This window comes from Pristiophorus japonicus, chromosome 18 (assembly GCF_044704955.1).
Source record: "Pristiophorus japonicus isolate sPriJap1 chromosome 18, sPriJap1.hap1, whole genome shotgun sequence".
NCBI classification, from domain to species: Eukaryota; Metazoa; Chordata; class Chondrichthyes; family Pristiophoridae; genus Pristiophorus; species Pristiophorus japonicus.
In genome coordinates, this window is record NC_091994.1 from 37,656,115 (window position 1) to 37,669,376 (window position 13,262).

General features: G+C 43.9%; 1 protein-coding gene across 2 annotated transcripts in view; it reads right to left on the reverse strand.

Annotated features, from left to right (window-relative positions):
- LOC139228665 (phospholipid-transporting ATPase ABCA1-like) overlaps positions 1 to 13,262 on the reverse strand; it is a 218,882-nt gene that overhangs the window by 155,782 nt on the left and 49,838 nt on the right. For both annotated transcript variants that reach the window (XM_070859893.1, XM_070859892.1), the window contains exons 4-5: positions 11,741 to 11,882; positions 2,387 to 2,514 (exon numbers count right to left, since the gene is read on the reverse strand). In XM_070859893.1, coding sequence (XP_070715994.1) covers positions 2,387 to 2,514; positions 11,741 to 11,882 — 270 coding nt within the window. The remainder of the gene's footprint in view (positions 1 to 2,386; positions 2,515 to 11,740; positions 11,883 to 13,262) is intronic.

Sequence of the window (13,262 nt, forward strand, 5' to 3'; positions counted from 1 at the left end):
TTCACTGGAGTTTCGAAGGATGAGAGGGGATCTCATAGAAACATATAAAATTCTGACGGGACTGGACAGGTTAGATGCAGGAAGAATGTTCCCGATGTTGGGGAAGTCTAGAACCAAGGGACACAGTCTAAGGATAAGGGATAAGCCATTTAGGACTGAGATGAGGAGAAACTTCTTCACTCAGAGAGTTGTTAACCTGTGGAATTCCCTGCCGCAGAGAGTTGTTGATGCCAGTTCATTGGATAAATTCAAGAGGGAGTTAGATATGGCCCTTACGGCTAAAGGGATCAAGGGGTATGGAGAGAAAGCAGGAAAGGGTTACTGAAGGAATGATCAGTCATGATCTTATTGAATGGCGGTGCAGGCTCGAAGGGCCGAATGGCCTACTCCTGCACCTATTTTCTATGTTTCTATGTAACATAGTGAATGTGCGGGGAGTGTGTGGGGACAGGGAATTTGGAACAAGAGACGAAAGTTCAGAGGAGCAAACAATAAAATGATGGAACGTTGCAACTGATCTTTATGTAGGTTAAGGGCGAAGAACATAACTCCACAGCTGGTCCAATGTATCGGTGTTTCAGTATGCAGTCCCATCCAGTCTTATGATGCAGATTTAGCCAGAATTTCTCATACTCCTCCATTTCAAGGGAACCAAAAACCTAACAGAGTTTGGTCGACAGACTGGCAGGATCATACATGAATAAATATATTCCTCCTTATCATATCCACTGAAAAAAGTGTATGTCTCAACCCATTTTGCCACATAATGACTCTGCTGCTAAAGATCTCCTTTCGGCAACAGGCAGTCAACTGAGCTTTCCTCACTGGAAGTCCATACTATTAAAACCTCACACCTGTGGTACTGCAGCGTTTGAGTCTCTGATTGCTGAACACATCCCATGACCAACTCCGCTCCCATCCGGTACAGCCCCTACTTTTCCACCAAGAGAATTTTTAAAAAATTTGTTCACGGGATGTGGGCATCGCTGGCAAGGCCGCCATTTATTGCCCATCCCTAATTGCCCTTGAGAAGCTGGTGGTGAGCTGCCTTCTTGAACCGCTGCAGTCCGTGTGGTGAAGGTGCTCCCACAGAGCTGACTTTGTCATAGCAATTTGATAGTGGCTCGCTAGGCCATTTCAGAGGGCAGTTAAGAGTTAACCACATTGCTGAGAGTCTGGAGTCATATACAGGCCAGACCGGGTAAGGACAGCAGATTTCCTTCCCTAAAGGACATTAGTGAACAGATGGGTTTTTACGATAATCCGATAGTTTCATGGTCACCATTACTGATACTAGTATTTTATTCCAGATTTACTTTAATTAATTGAATTTAAATTCCCCGGCTCATGTGGTGGGATTTGAATTCACGTCTCCAGATCATTAGTTTAGGCCTCTGGATTACACATAATCACTACGCTACCGTTCCCGATAGCCTACCGTTCTAAGACCTAAAATGGTGAAGCAGTGAAGGGGAGGACACCAAGTGTACCTGAGGTAGGACCATGGGCTGTGTGGCCTTCCAAGCATGGAGCGGGGTTTGAGTGGAATATGTGTTTCCCCCAAATCCCCCCTGTCGAAGGATCAGCCATCTGACGGCTACAGCAGATGCTGATGGGCCTGACACAAGGCTGAACGGACACCCACTCTCCCCCAAGGCTGCTGGGGGAGAGGTTGTCATGTATCCTAAATGGCTACTGTTGGTACTATCTTCAGGTATGTCACCAGAGGGCACATCAGTGGGAGACTCGTAGGTTACCTGTACAGGTGTGCCTGGCCTAGTATAAAAGGCAGGCCACCAGGTGTGATCCTCACTCTGGAGTTAACTAATAAAGGACTATGGTCACTACAGTTCAAGTACAACACACTGCCTCGTGGAATCATTGTTAAAGCATCTAAGGACACAACAGGAATGGGGTACTGAAGTTGCATGTTCAGCCATGAACTCAATGAATGGCAGCGCAGGCTCGAAGGGCCTACTCTTGCACCTATTTTCTATGTTACAACAGGGGTTGTGGGTGGACACAAAGGCACCCAAACACTAAAGAGATCAACTCATTTTTCTATAAGGACAAAATTGCTGGAAGTACACAATAGATTGGCCAACATACGAAACAGAAAGAAAAATCATCCCCAAAGCATTTACCTTCGCTCAGACGAAGGAATCCACCTGAAACAATTACCTCTTTTGTTTTCTCTTTTTGTGACCCCTGAACTTGTACAACATTATAATTAAGCCACAAGAATGTTACCAGAAAAGAAATGAAGCAATATTGGAACAGTGGATAACATTCTTGGATGAGGAAACTATACGGATTTCTGGGGAATAATTAACGAGTTTCTGCATCAACTCAAATAATTGATTACAATCAAACAAGGAGCTCCTACCAGACAATGGAGGGCTGTTTTCATTGAGCGTTCTGAGCGTACTGATGAGTTGATGGAAGCTGCGTAGTGTGTGGTCCCGGTTGGCGTGATGTAGCACCTTCTGAGCATCAGAGAACAAACGAGAAACGCTGCACAAAGACAGCAGAAACGTTACATACATAAATACTCGTGTTACATAGAAACATAGAAAATCGGTGCAGGAGTAGGCCATTCGGCCCTTCGAGCCTGCACCACCATTCAATATGATCATGGCTGATCATGCAACTTCAGTACCCCATTCCTGCTTTCTCTCCATGTCCCCTGATCCCTTTAGCCGTAAGAGCCACATCTAACTCCCTTTTGAATATATCTAATGAATTGACCTCAACAGCTTTCTATGGTAGAGAATTCTACAGGTTCACAATTCTCCGAGTGAAGATGTTACTCCTCATCTCGGTCCTAAATGGCTTACCCCTTATCCTTAGACTGTGACCCCTGGTTCTGGACTTCCCCAACATCGGGAACATTCATCCTGCATCTAACCTGTCCAATTCCACGTTTAAAAGGTGCAAAAAGTCGCACTGCTCACAAAATAGTCACTTTCCGGCAGCCTCGGTTCCCTCTAAGGTGATTGATCCCCGAGCTCGGGCGCGCACAGTTCATTTCTGACAAAGAGTCATCGACCTGAAACGTCATCTCTGTAGCTGGAGTGGGGGAGGGGCCCAATACACAATGGCCAGGGAATCCAGACAGACTCATTTGTGAGTCTTGCAACCTCAGAGCCCATCGCAATTGCAGCTCTTGAAGTGTGTTTTCCGATGGTTGGTGGGTTGCTGTGCAATGCTGGGAGGGGTTTGGTTTTCTCCCTTGACCTTTCAGCTGGACAGCGGGAGAATCCCGTGTGCTTGGATTCTTCGCCTTTCAGCGCCAGCTCTGGGATACTGGAATCACGATCACACAATATCCAGTTTGGCCACACTTCTGTTGGCTTCATACAGAGGTCAGGGTATCCGATCCGTTGGTGGCAGGTGGGGAAAGATTGAGGATCGAAAAGGGAAAAGGAAGCTGAAGGGAGAGAGAGCGGGACGGAGAGAGAGCGGGACGGAGAGTCCAGACGTGTGTAGTCCATTCACGGGGACTGAGAAGCGGCCATACTTTGGAACAAGATAGGAGGCGCACACATGTACAATGGCCGCTGGAAGGAGGCTAAAGCAAACAAGTTTTAGGCCCCCAGTGAAACAAAATTGATGAGAAAAAAATTCAGAAAATTGTTAAAAGCCAGAAAAAAATACGGGAAAGTGATGTTGAATGTCCCGCGGTATGTTCAAGTTAAATTTTGCTAGGTGCTGTCCCCTTTTTGAAAGGGTCTATCAGCGTTATTTAAATCATGTTATAAGGGGCGTAAAGTTTGGGCCCTTTTTTGTTCCTCAGAGTCCGAGAGAGTCAGAGAATAATGGTAACAAATTTAAATGATAGATGATAAATGTAAAAGATAGATGAACCAGTGGCACAAATAGAGATAAATGGGTTTGATCTAATAGCCGTTACCGAGATGTGGTTGCAGGGTGACCAAGGTTGGGAACTAAATGTCCCAGGGTACTTGACGTTTCGAAAAGACAGGCAGAATAGAAAAGGAGTGGGAGTAGCCGTGATAATAAAGGATGATATAAGGACAGGAGAGAGAAATCATCGCAGCTCAGAAGATTAGGAAGTAGAATCAGTATGGATGGAGATAAGGAATAACAAGGGGCAGAAAATACTGGTGGGAGCAGCATATCGGCCCCCCTAACAGTAGCTATACCGTTGGACAGAATATTAATCAAGAAATAGTAGGAGCTTGTAACAAAGGTAATGCAACAATCGTGGGGGACTTTAATCTTCATATAGACTGAACAAATCAAATTGGCAAAGGTAGCCTGGAGGATAAGTTCATGAATGTGTTCGGGACAGTTTCCTAGAACAATACGTTATGGAGCCAACCAGAGAACAAGCTATCTTAGATCTTGTTTTGTGTAATGAGACAGGGTTACTTAGTAATCTCATAGTAAGGGATCCTCTGGGGCAGAGTGATTGTAATGTGATAGAATTTAGTCACTCTCAAATGTAATGTGAAATTCTAAGTCCAAAATTAGAATCATAAACTTAAATAAAGCTAATTACGTAAGTATGAAGGGCGAGTTGGCTAAGGTAGATTGGAAAAATAGATTTAAAGGTATGGCGGTAGATAAACAGTGGCTAGCATTTAAAGAAATATTTCATAATTCTCAACAAAAATACATTCCATTGAGAAACAAAAACTCCATGGGAAAAGTGATCTATCCATAGCTAACTAAAGAAGTTAAGGATAGCATTAGATTGAAAGAAGAAGCTTATAATGTTGCAAAGAATAGTAATAAGCCTGAGGATTGGGAGTTTCAGAAACCAGCAAACGATGACCAAAAAATTGTTAAAAAGGGAAAAAAATAGAATACGAGAGAAAACTAGCAAGAAATATAAAAACTGATTGTAAGAGCTTCTACAAGTATGTAAAACAGAAGCGAGTAGCAAAAGTAAACGTTGGTCCCTTAGAGGCTAAGACAGGAGAAATTATTATGGGAAATAAGAATGGCAGAAACGTTAAACAAATATTTTGTATCTGTCTTCATCGTCGAAGACACAAAAAGCATACCAAAAATGGTGAGGAACCAAGGGTCTAATGAGGGTGAGGAACTTAACAAAATTAATATAAGTAGAGAAAAATATACTAGAGAAACTAATGGGATTAAAAGACTACAAATCCATTGGACCTGATGGCCTACATCCTAGGGTTAGAAAAGAGGTGGCTGCAGAAATACTGGATGCATTGCTTTTGATCTTCCAAAATTCCCTAGATTGGAAGCTAGCAAATGTAATACAGCTATTCAAGAAAGGAAGAAGAGAGTAAACAGGAACTATAGGCCAGTTAGCCCAACCTGAGTCGTCGGGAAAATGCTGGAATCCATTGTTAAGGAAGTGATATCAGGGCACTTAGAAATTTATAACATGATTAGGCAGAGTCAACATGGTTTTATGAAAGGTAAATAGTGTTTGACAAATTTATTAGAGTTTTTTGAGGTTGTAACTAGCAGAGTAGATAAAGGGGAATCAGTGGATGTAGTATATTTGGATTTCCAAAAGTCATTCGATAAGGTGCTACATAAAGGGCCCAAGTTTCGGCCTCAGTTGCTCCTGATTTTTTGGAGCAACTGGTGTGGAACTGAGTATCTTAGAAATTCAAATTCTCGGCATTTAGTTTGCTCCAGTTCTAGTCAGTTAGAACAGTTTCACTTTGGAACAGATTCACTTTGGAACAGAATTTTTTTTTCAAAAGGGGGCGTGTCCAGCCACTTACGCCTGTTTTCAAAGTTTCGGCAGTGAAAACTTACTCCAAACTAACTTAGAATGGAGTAAGTGAAGATTTTTGTACGCTCGAAAAAACTTTGTCTACACTTTAGAAAATCAGGCGTAGGTTACAAATCAGGCGTAGGGAATGGTGGGAGGGGGAGGTTTAAAGGGAAGTTTACAAACATTAAACACTTCAGTTTTACAAATAAAGAGCCATCATCAATAATAAATGATAAAAACATCAATAAATCAACCAATAAATCAATCAAAAAAATTAAGAAGAAATAATTTTTAAAAATCAATCAATAAATAAAACATTTTCTACTTACCGACTGCAGCACCGGGAGCCCTCCAACAGCGTGCTGGGATGCCCCCGCCAGTGTGTCTCTGTCAGTGTCTATATCTCTCTGTCTAGACAGACAGAGTGTGTGTGTCTCTCACTCTCTGTCTGTGTCTGTGTTTCTGACAGCGAAGGGAGGGGGAGGAGGGGGTTAGAGGCAGAGGGGGAGGGAGGGAAGGGGGAGGGATGGAGGAGGAGAAGGGGAAAGAGAAGGGGGGGGAAAGGAGAGGGGGGGGAAAGGAGAGGGGGGGGATGGGGGGGGGAAAGGAGAGGGGGGGAAAAGGAGAGGGGGGGGAAAGGAGAGGGGTGGGGAAAGGATAGGGGTGGGGAAAGGAGAGGGGGGTAAGGAGAAGGGGGGGGGGGGGAGGGAAGGGAAAGGAGAAGGGGGAGGGAGGCTGAACGGGCCGGGCCTAGCCGGGCCCAAGACTTCGGACAGGGCCCGTCCCCAGCACCAGATTGACAGGTAGGTGGCGTTGGGTCGGGTTGGGTCCAGGGTCCAGAGCGCGGGTCGGGTCGGGGGGGCGGAGGGAGGTCGGTTCGGGTCCGGGGGGGGGGAGGGAGGGAGGTCAGGTCGGGTGGTGGGGGGGGAGCGCGGGTCGGGTCCAGTCCGGTCTGGGGGCGGGGGCGGGGGAAGCGGGAGTTGGGTCGGTGTTGGTGTCGGGTGTGGAAGCAGGAGCCGAGTCGGGTCGGGAGGATGCAGGAGCTGGGCGTGGGAGGCAGCCTTATGCACGCAGCCCCAGTGAGGCCATTCGGCCAGGACTAGGGGCTGCGTGCTTCAGGCCCCTCCCACACAGTTTTGGGCGCCTGGAGCTACTGCACATGCGTGCCCACTGTAGCGCACATGTGCAGAGGTCCCGGCACTGTTTTCAGCGCAGGAACCTAGCTCCACCCCCTACAGCTTGTGCTGCGCCGCGCCCGACTCCAGAGGACCAGAAGGGAGCTGGAGAATCTGTAAGATTTTTTTAGGCGCACTTTCTGGCGCGAAAAACAGGCGTCCAGGCGCGGCCCGAAACTTGGGCCCAAAGGGTTATTACTCAAGATAAGGGATCATGGGGTTGGGGGTAATATAGCCGCATGGATAGAAGATTGGTTAATGGATAGAAAACAGAGTAGGGATAAACAGGTCTTTTTCAGGTTGGCAGGCTGTAACTAGTGGGGCGCCACAAGGGTCAGTGCTGGGGGCTCAGCTATTTATAATCGATATTCCCACATTTCAACAGTGACTACACTCCAAAAATACTTCATTGGCTGTAAAGCGCTTTGAGACGTCCGGTGGTCGTGAAAGGCACTATATAATTGCAAGACTTTCTATCTTTATATTAATGACCTAGATGAAGGGGCCGAGAGTAAACTATCCAAGTTTGCTGACCAAACAAAGTTAGGTGGGATAGTAAGCTGTGAAGACAATACATAGAGTCTGCAAAGGGATATAGATAGACTTAGCGAGTGGGCAGTAAGGTGGCAGATGGAGTATAGTGTAGGGAAATGTGAGGTTATTCACTTTTGTCGGAAGAATCGAAAAACAGAATATTTTTTAAATCGTGAGAAACTTTTAAATGTTGGTGTTCAGAGAGATTTGGGTGACCTCGTGCAAGAAACACAGAAAGCTAGCATACAGGTACAGCAAGCAATGAGGAAGGCAAATCGGGGTTGGAGTACAAGAGTAAGGAAGTCTTGCTACAATTGTATAGGGCCTTGGTGAGACCACACCTGGAGTACTGCGCACAGTTTTGGCGGTGCAACGAAGGTTCACTAGATTGATTCCTGGGATGAGAGGGCTGTCCTATGATCAGAAATTGCGTAGAATGAGCCGATACTCTCTGGAGTTTAGAAGAATGAGAGGTGTTCTCATTGAAACATACAAAATTCTGAAGGGGATTGACAGGGTAGATGCGGAGAGGTTGTTTCCCCAGGCTGGTGTCTAGAACAAAGGGGACATAATCTCAGGGTAAGGGGTTGGCCATTTAAGACAGAGATGAGGAGGAATGTCTTCAGTCAGAGGGTTGTGAATCGTTGAAATTCTCTGCCCCAGAGGGCTGTGGATACTGAGTCTCTGAGTATATTCAAGGCTGAGATAGATAGATGTTTGGACTCCAAGGGAATTAAGGGATATGGAGATCAGGCGGGAAAGTGGAGTTGAGGTCGATGATCAGCCATGATCTTAATGAATGGCGGAGCAGGCTTTAAGGGCCCTAGGGCCGACTCTTGCTCAAGCAACAGAAAGAGGAAACAACTTCTCCAAAACTGATCCCAACTCATCGCCAAGGCTGGGGATAGATAACCTCACTGCCGCCTTAGGAATTTTAAATACTTTATTCACTTTCTTATTTTAGCTCCATTTGGAATTAAAGTTGATTATTTTTTGTTGTACATTTAATGACAGTGTTGAAGAGGGAAAGAGAAATTTGGAGCAACTTCTGTCAAAGCTGCAACGAGACTTGAAATAATTTAAAGATTTTTAAATGAACTTTTCACAAAAAATGGGTGTTAAAAACACTTTTTTCCCCTAAGTTTCAAATATGATTTTAGAAGAAACAGCAACAAAAATCAATTTTCCCCTCATCTAAACAAGTCTTGCATTCCAAAAACTTTTAAAGAGCTTCTGGAATGCTTAAAACATTTTAAAATTGAAATTTCTAAATATTTGATTTTGAATGATCGACTGAAGTGAGTAACTTTGCACAAACATGCTTTTGAGGAAGGGGGAGGGTGGGGAGGATTTGTAGGAGTTACATATAATTTTTTATTGACTTTTTAAAGAGAACCAAAAAAAGGGGAAAAACACAAACCATTTTATTTTGTGTGTTGTTCTATAGTCCCAATAAGTCCCAGGAATAATATAAATATAGATTTCCTCTTAAACGTTTAGTGGAGTGTTAATAGAAACACGAGTTATGTAATGATGCATAAAAATTGCAGGAAGCTACTTTAGAAGAAACTACTATTTGTTTATTGAGAAAGACACAGAAAATACTTTGAATAAACTGATAATGTACAATTTTGATTTGGTATAAATCTTTGAAATAGGAGATTAAAAATTGAGAGTACAATGAAATTTGTTTTCCTCTACATAATTGGAAAGTAACTAAAATAATTCAACACTTTGTGATAAGAGCAGGGATTAATAATGTGGAGAATGTTTGACAGAAAAACATTCGAAGCGAAATTCGTAAATTAACATCGGTACGTCAACATTTCCAAGCCAGTCTGATTAGTTTGCCTGTCCAGGAAGATGAATGTTTATTTCTGTTAAAACATAGCTTTTCCTGTTTTTTGTTTTTAATTTGGTGATGCAAATTGTGTACGTTTTTCTGCATTTGTGAATAAGTGCTGCATTTCTGACATGTTACATGGGGTGTGTGCTGGCTCAAGAAGAAATATGGATACCCGTTTTTGTTCAATTTTTTTTTTTAATACTGTTAAGTAAAAAGAACTACAGCACTTTATTTTTGTTGGTTGTCTGGTTGCATTGTGATTAATATTCTAATAACTTGTGTGGCTGTACAGCACGCTGGCACCATAGGAAAGTTGCTGTACCTGCTGCTGGTGCAGCCATTGCTATAGTGACATGAGGGATGGGCTAATACGTTGAAAACTTGAACATTAATATAAATTGCACAAATAGATAAGCCTCTTTCAGTTCACGTTAGATTTTTGGTCGATGCACAATTGTGTAACTGAGTGACGTTTCTCAAATGTTAATGCATTATTATGTAGTTCTTTTATATCCCAGTCATTTCTGACAAGTAATTTTTTATTATAGAGTTTGTACATGACGAACTAAAATCTTTTAATTAATTCTATCAAAGAAACTTGCAGAATGGGCATGTAAATGACAAATAAATTTCAATACAGATAAGTGTGAGGTGGTGCATTTGGTCGGAGGAATAAGGGGGCGACCTACTTGGAAAATAAGAGACTAAATGGGGTAGAGGTGCAAAGGGATCTCGGGGTATAGATTCACAAATCATTCAAAGTAGCAATGCAGCTTAAAAAAGCCATAAAAGTGCAAATAAAGCACTTGGGCTTATTTCTAGCGGAATGGAATTCAAAAGCCGAGAGGTTATGTTAAACTTGTTTAGAACCTTGTCTGATTGTCTCATGATTTGAGACGTGGGGTGGCAAATGGCTTTACTGTATATGTGCTTTTATGTGGTTGCTGTCGTTGTAAAAGTCATTGTTGTAAAATTTGTTGTTGCTGTTGTTTTAAAATTTGCTCAGACGAAAAGGTCGCACTCAAAGGAATTTGTGGCCCACTCAGTACAAAAGACTGAGCAAACATTATCCAGCACCCTCTGTTATCCCACCCTAGTGCCCATTCATGTATGAAGGTTGACAGTGAATGTCAACCTAACAGTTGAAGATGGGTAGCATTGCACTCAAGAGCAATCCATTTCTCACTTGTCCATACACATATTTTCTAGGATAATGATCAGGAACAAGAATCCTAGCAGATTTCCGCCTCCCAAAAGCAGCCGATCGTAGAGACTCCAACGTTCCCCCATTTGAGATCGGCTAACTCAGCACAGACCAATAATCAAACCTGGGACATTTCTGCTCTGTATGGCTCAGCGACTCGCTGGATAAGTTCCCTGGGGAGTTTTATTGTACTGGCATCTGTTCGAAGGATATTAAAGCCTTGCAGCACTGGCTAACTTCAGCTTGGGTTTGTGTATTTATGCTGTTGCTCTGTGTCAGTCACTGTGTTCAGCATTTGTAGATTGAGTGGGTTCGGGGGTGGGAGATGGGGGAAGAAAGGAAAGAAAGAGGGGAGGAACGAGGGGGAAGAGGCAAATGAGATGATGCAAGAATCCAAATGACTCGTTCCCGAGAAGAATGTCTATTGCCAAAAGCCGCGGGGCTCTGGGTCTCTGCATCACATAGGATTCTACACAGCCGGATTTACATCCCAACCTGAACCAAGACCTTAACTGTAAGCCACGAACAGCCGTCTGATCAACCTCCCGCTCAAACAGAGCGTATCATTGACTCAAACAGGTACTGGGGGGCAAAACCAAACATTGAGGCCAGATACAGCTGAAACTGATCCCATTAATTGCAGATGAGGAAGCCATTCAGCCCATCTAAATTCATCTCGCCAGAAAAATCCCAATTGCAGAACCCAATTGGTTATTAAATGATTCTAAGTTTTCCATCTCCACTAGAAGACTATCTAGAAGCTGATTCCACAAATGGATCATGTTGTATGAAGATTTTTCTGGTTTAATAACTAAAATGTACCTGGTAAAAATTTGAGCCTGTGTCCCCTTGTCCTACTCTCGCTACTTAATTTAAGGCAATATCCTGGATTAAATGTTTCCATTTCATTTCTAGTTTTATTTACCTTTGTGAGATCACCTCTCAGACACTTCCTTTCCAGGCTGAAAAGTCTAAGTCTCTTTTCATAACTGACAATGGAGATCAGTCTCGTGCCTCTCTTCTCTGTACTGCCTCCAGATCTTGGAATGTCTCTCTCCTATCTTGGCGACCAGAACTGTACACAGTACTCAAACTGCAGTCTGACCAAAGCTCTCTACAGTTTGATCAGGGCTTCCTCTGATTTGTATTCTACTGTTTTGACTCTGTAATTCCACATTTGTTGATTGCTGCCCTGCATTGGTTGGACATGGATATTCTTTGGGTGAAACAGAATATGTTCCGACACTACTTACATGGATTGGTTGAAATTCCCCACAATTCCTGGAGTTTCTCCTGGTGTAGCATGCTGGAAGCAAGGATTGTTAACATTACAGATGATTCCCTGTATCCACGGCAATGCCCCTGCTGATGGTAGCGCTTTGTTTGGAAAATGACCTGTTGAAGAGAAACGAGCAAAGTGTTAAGCCAAATGAATGCCAAACTTCAATACTTTTCCACTCAGACTTGGGAATCTCCAAGTTTCCCCCCCCAGATATTATTACTTACTTTGGGTAGTGTAATGTATGCATTTGTGAGTATGCTCAGAGGTTTGTAGAGCTGTTGCGTCTAGAGGAGTCTGTGTTCCATGTATATGTTGAGTGTATGAGGTTGCAGCCCCTCTTCCAATATCTGAAGGGGCTGCTCCTCAAATTCTGGTTGCACTTCAGTCCCACACTCCTGATCTTTGGGCACCCTGTGTGGAGGGGAGCGGGTAGGTCCAAGGGCCTCCTCATAGGACTGCTCCTGGGCATGGCCAAGGGTGCCATCAGCCGGTCCAGGCAGCGGGCGGTCGAGGGGGTCGTTCAGCCCGACTGCCTGCCTCTCTTCCGCGCCTACATCCGGGCCAGGGTGTCCCTGGAGATGGAGCACGTGGTGCCCACCAGTACGCTCGCGGCCTTCCGCGAGAGGTGGGCGCCGAAGGGACTGGAATGCATCATCGCCCCCGGCAACCAAATTTTAATTTGAACCATGTCTAAAGTTTAATTTGTTTAAGTTTGTCGGTTTAAGTGCCCCCCTCCCCCTTTTAGCCAGGGGGCACTTGCATTAAGTTTGCCATCTAATTTACCCCTGTAATAAGGGGTCATTTGATTTACGGATGCAACTAAAATAGTTGTAGAGCTGTTGCATTGTGACTGGCTCCAGTCACATGATGTTCACAAGCCTCAATAAAACCCGTCAGTTGGGTCTCGGACAGTCACGATGAGGCAGGCGGTTGTGAGCCTCGAGGATGAACTGGTAATGTGTAGTGTAATTGTAAAACCTTTGTTAATAAACCAACTAGTTCTTAATAGCAATGTGTTGCTTTGAATTCTTAAGCAAAGAACCTATGAAGTAAATACATTACAGGTAGAAAACAGTAACTGCAATTAATATCGAACTTTAAACATGGTGCGATTGGAACATTTCATCTGCTGTACAAGTTGAGATTTGGCAGATCTAACTGTCAATGTGAAAAACCAGACATCGGCACATAGTCGAAAGGAGGTAGCACAGAAATAGAGCAGCGAGTTGTTTGTGTTCACTAAGGTAAAGTACATTAAGAGTCTAGAATTGGAACACTAACCCTTTCCATGCACTGAACTCAGAATTTCCATTTTGGTGCCACCAATTCAGAACCACACCTGCCAGGGGCACATATCAGGGCATTGCGCATCCCAACACAGCAAGTCCAAGCTGGTAAAGTTCTCAACTGTGTCAACAATCCACCAAGGCAAGAGATGAGGGGGAGTTCGTGCTGGCGATTGGAACCCATTTTATGTCTGGCATCAAGTGCTC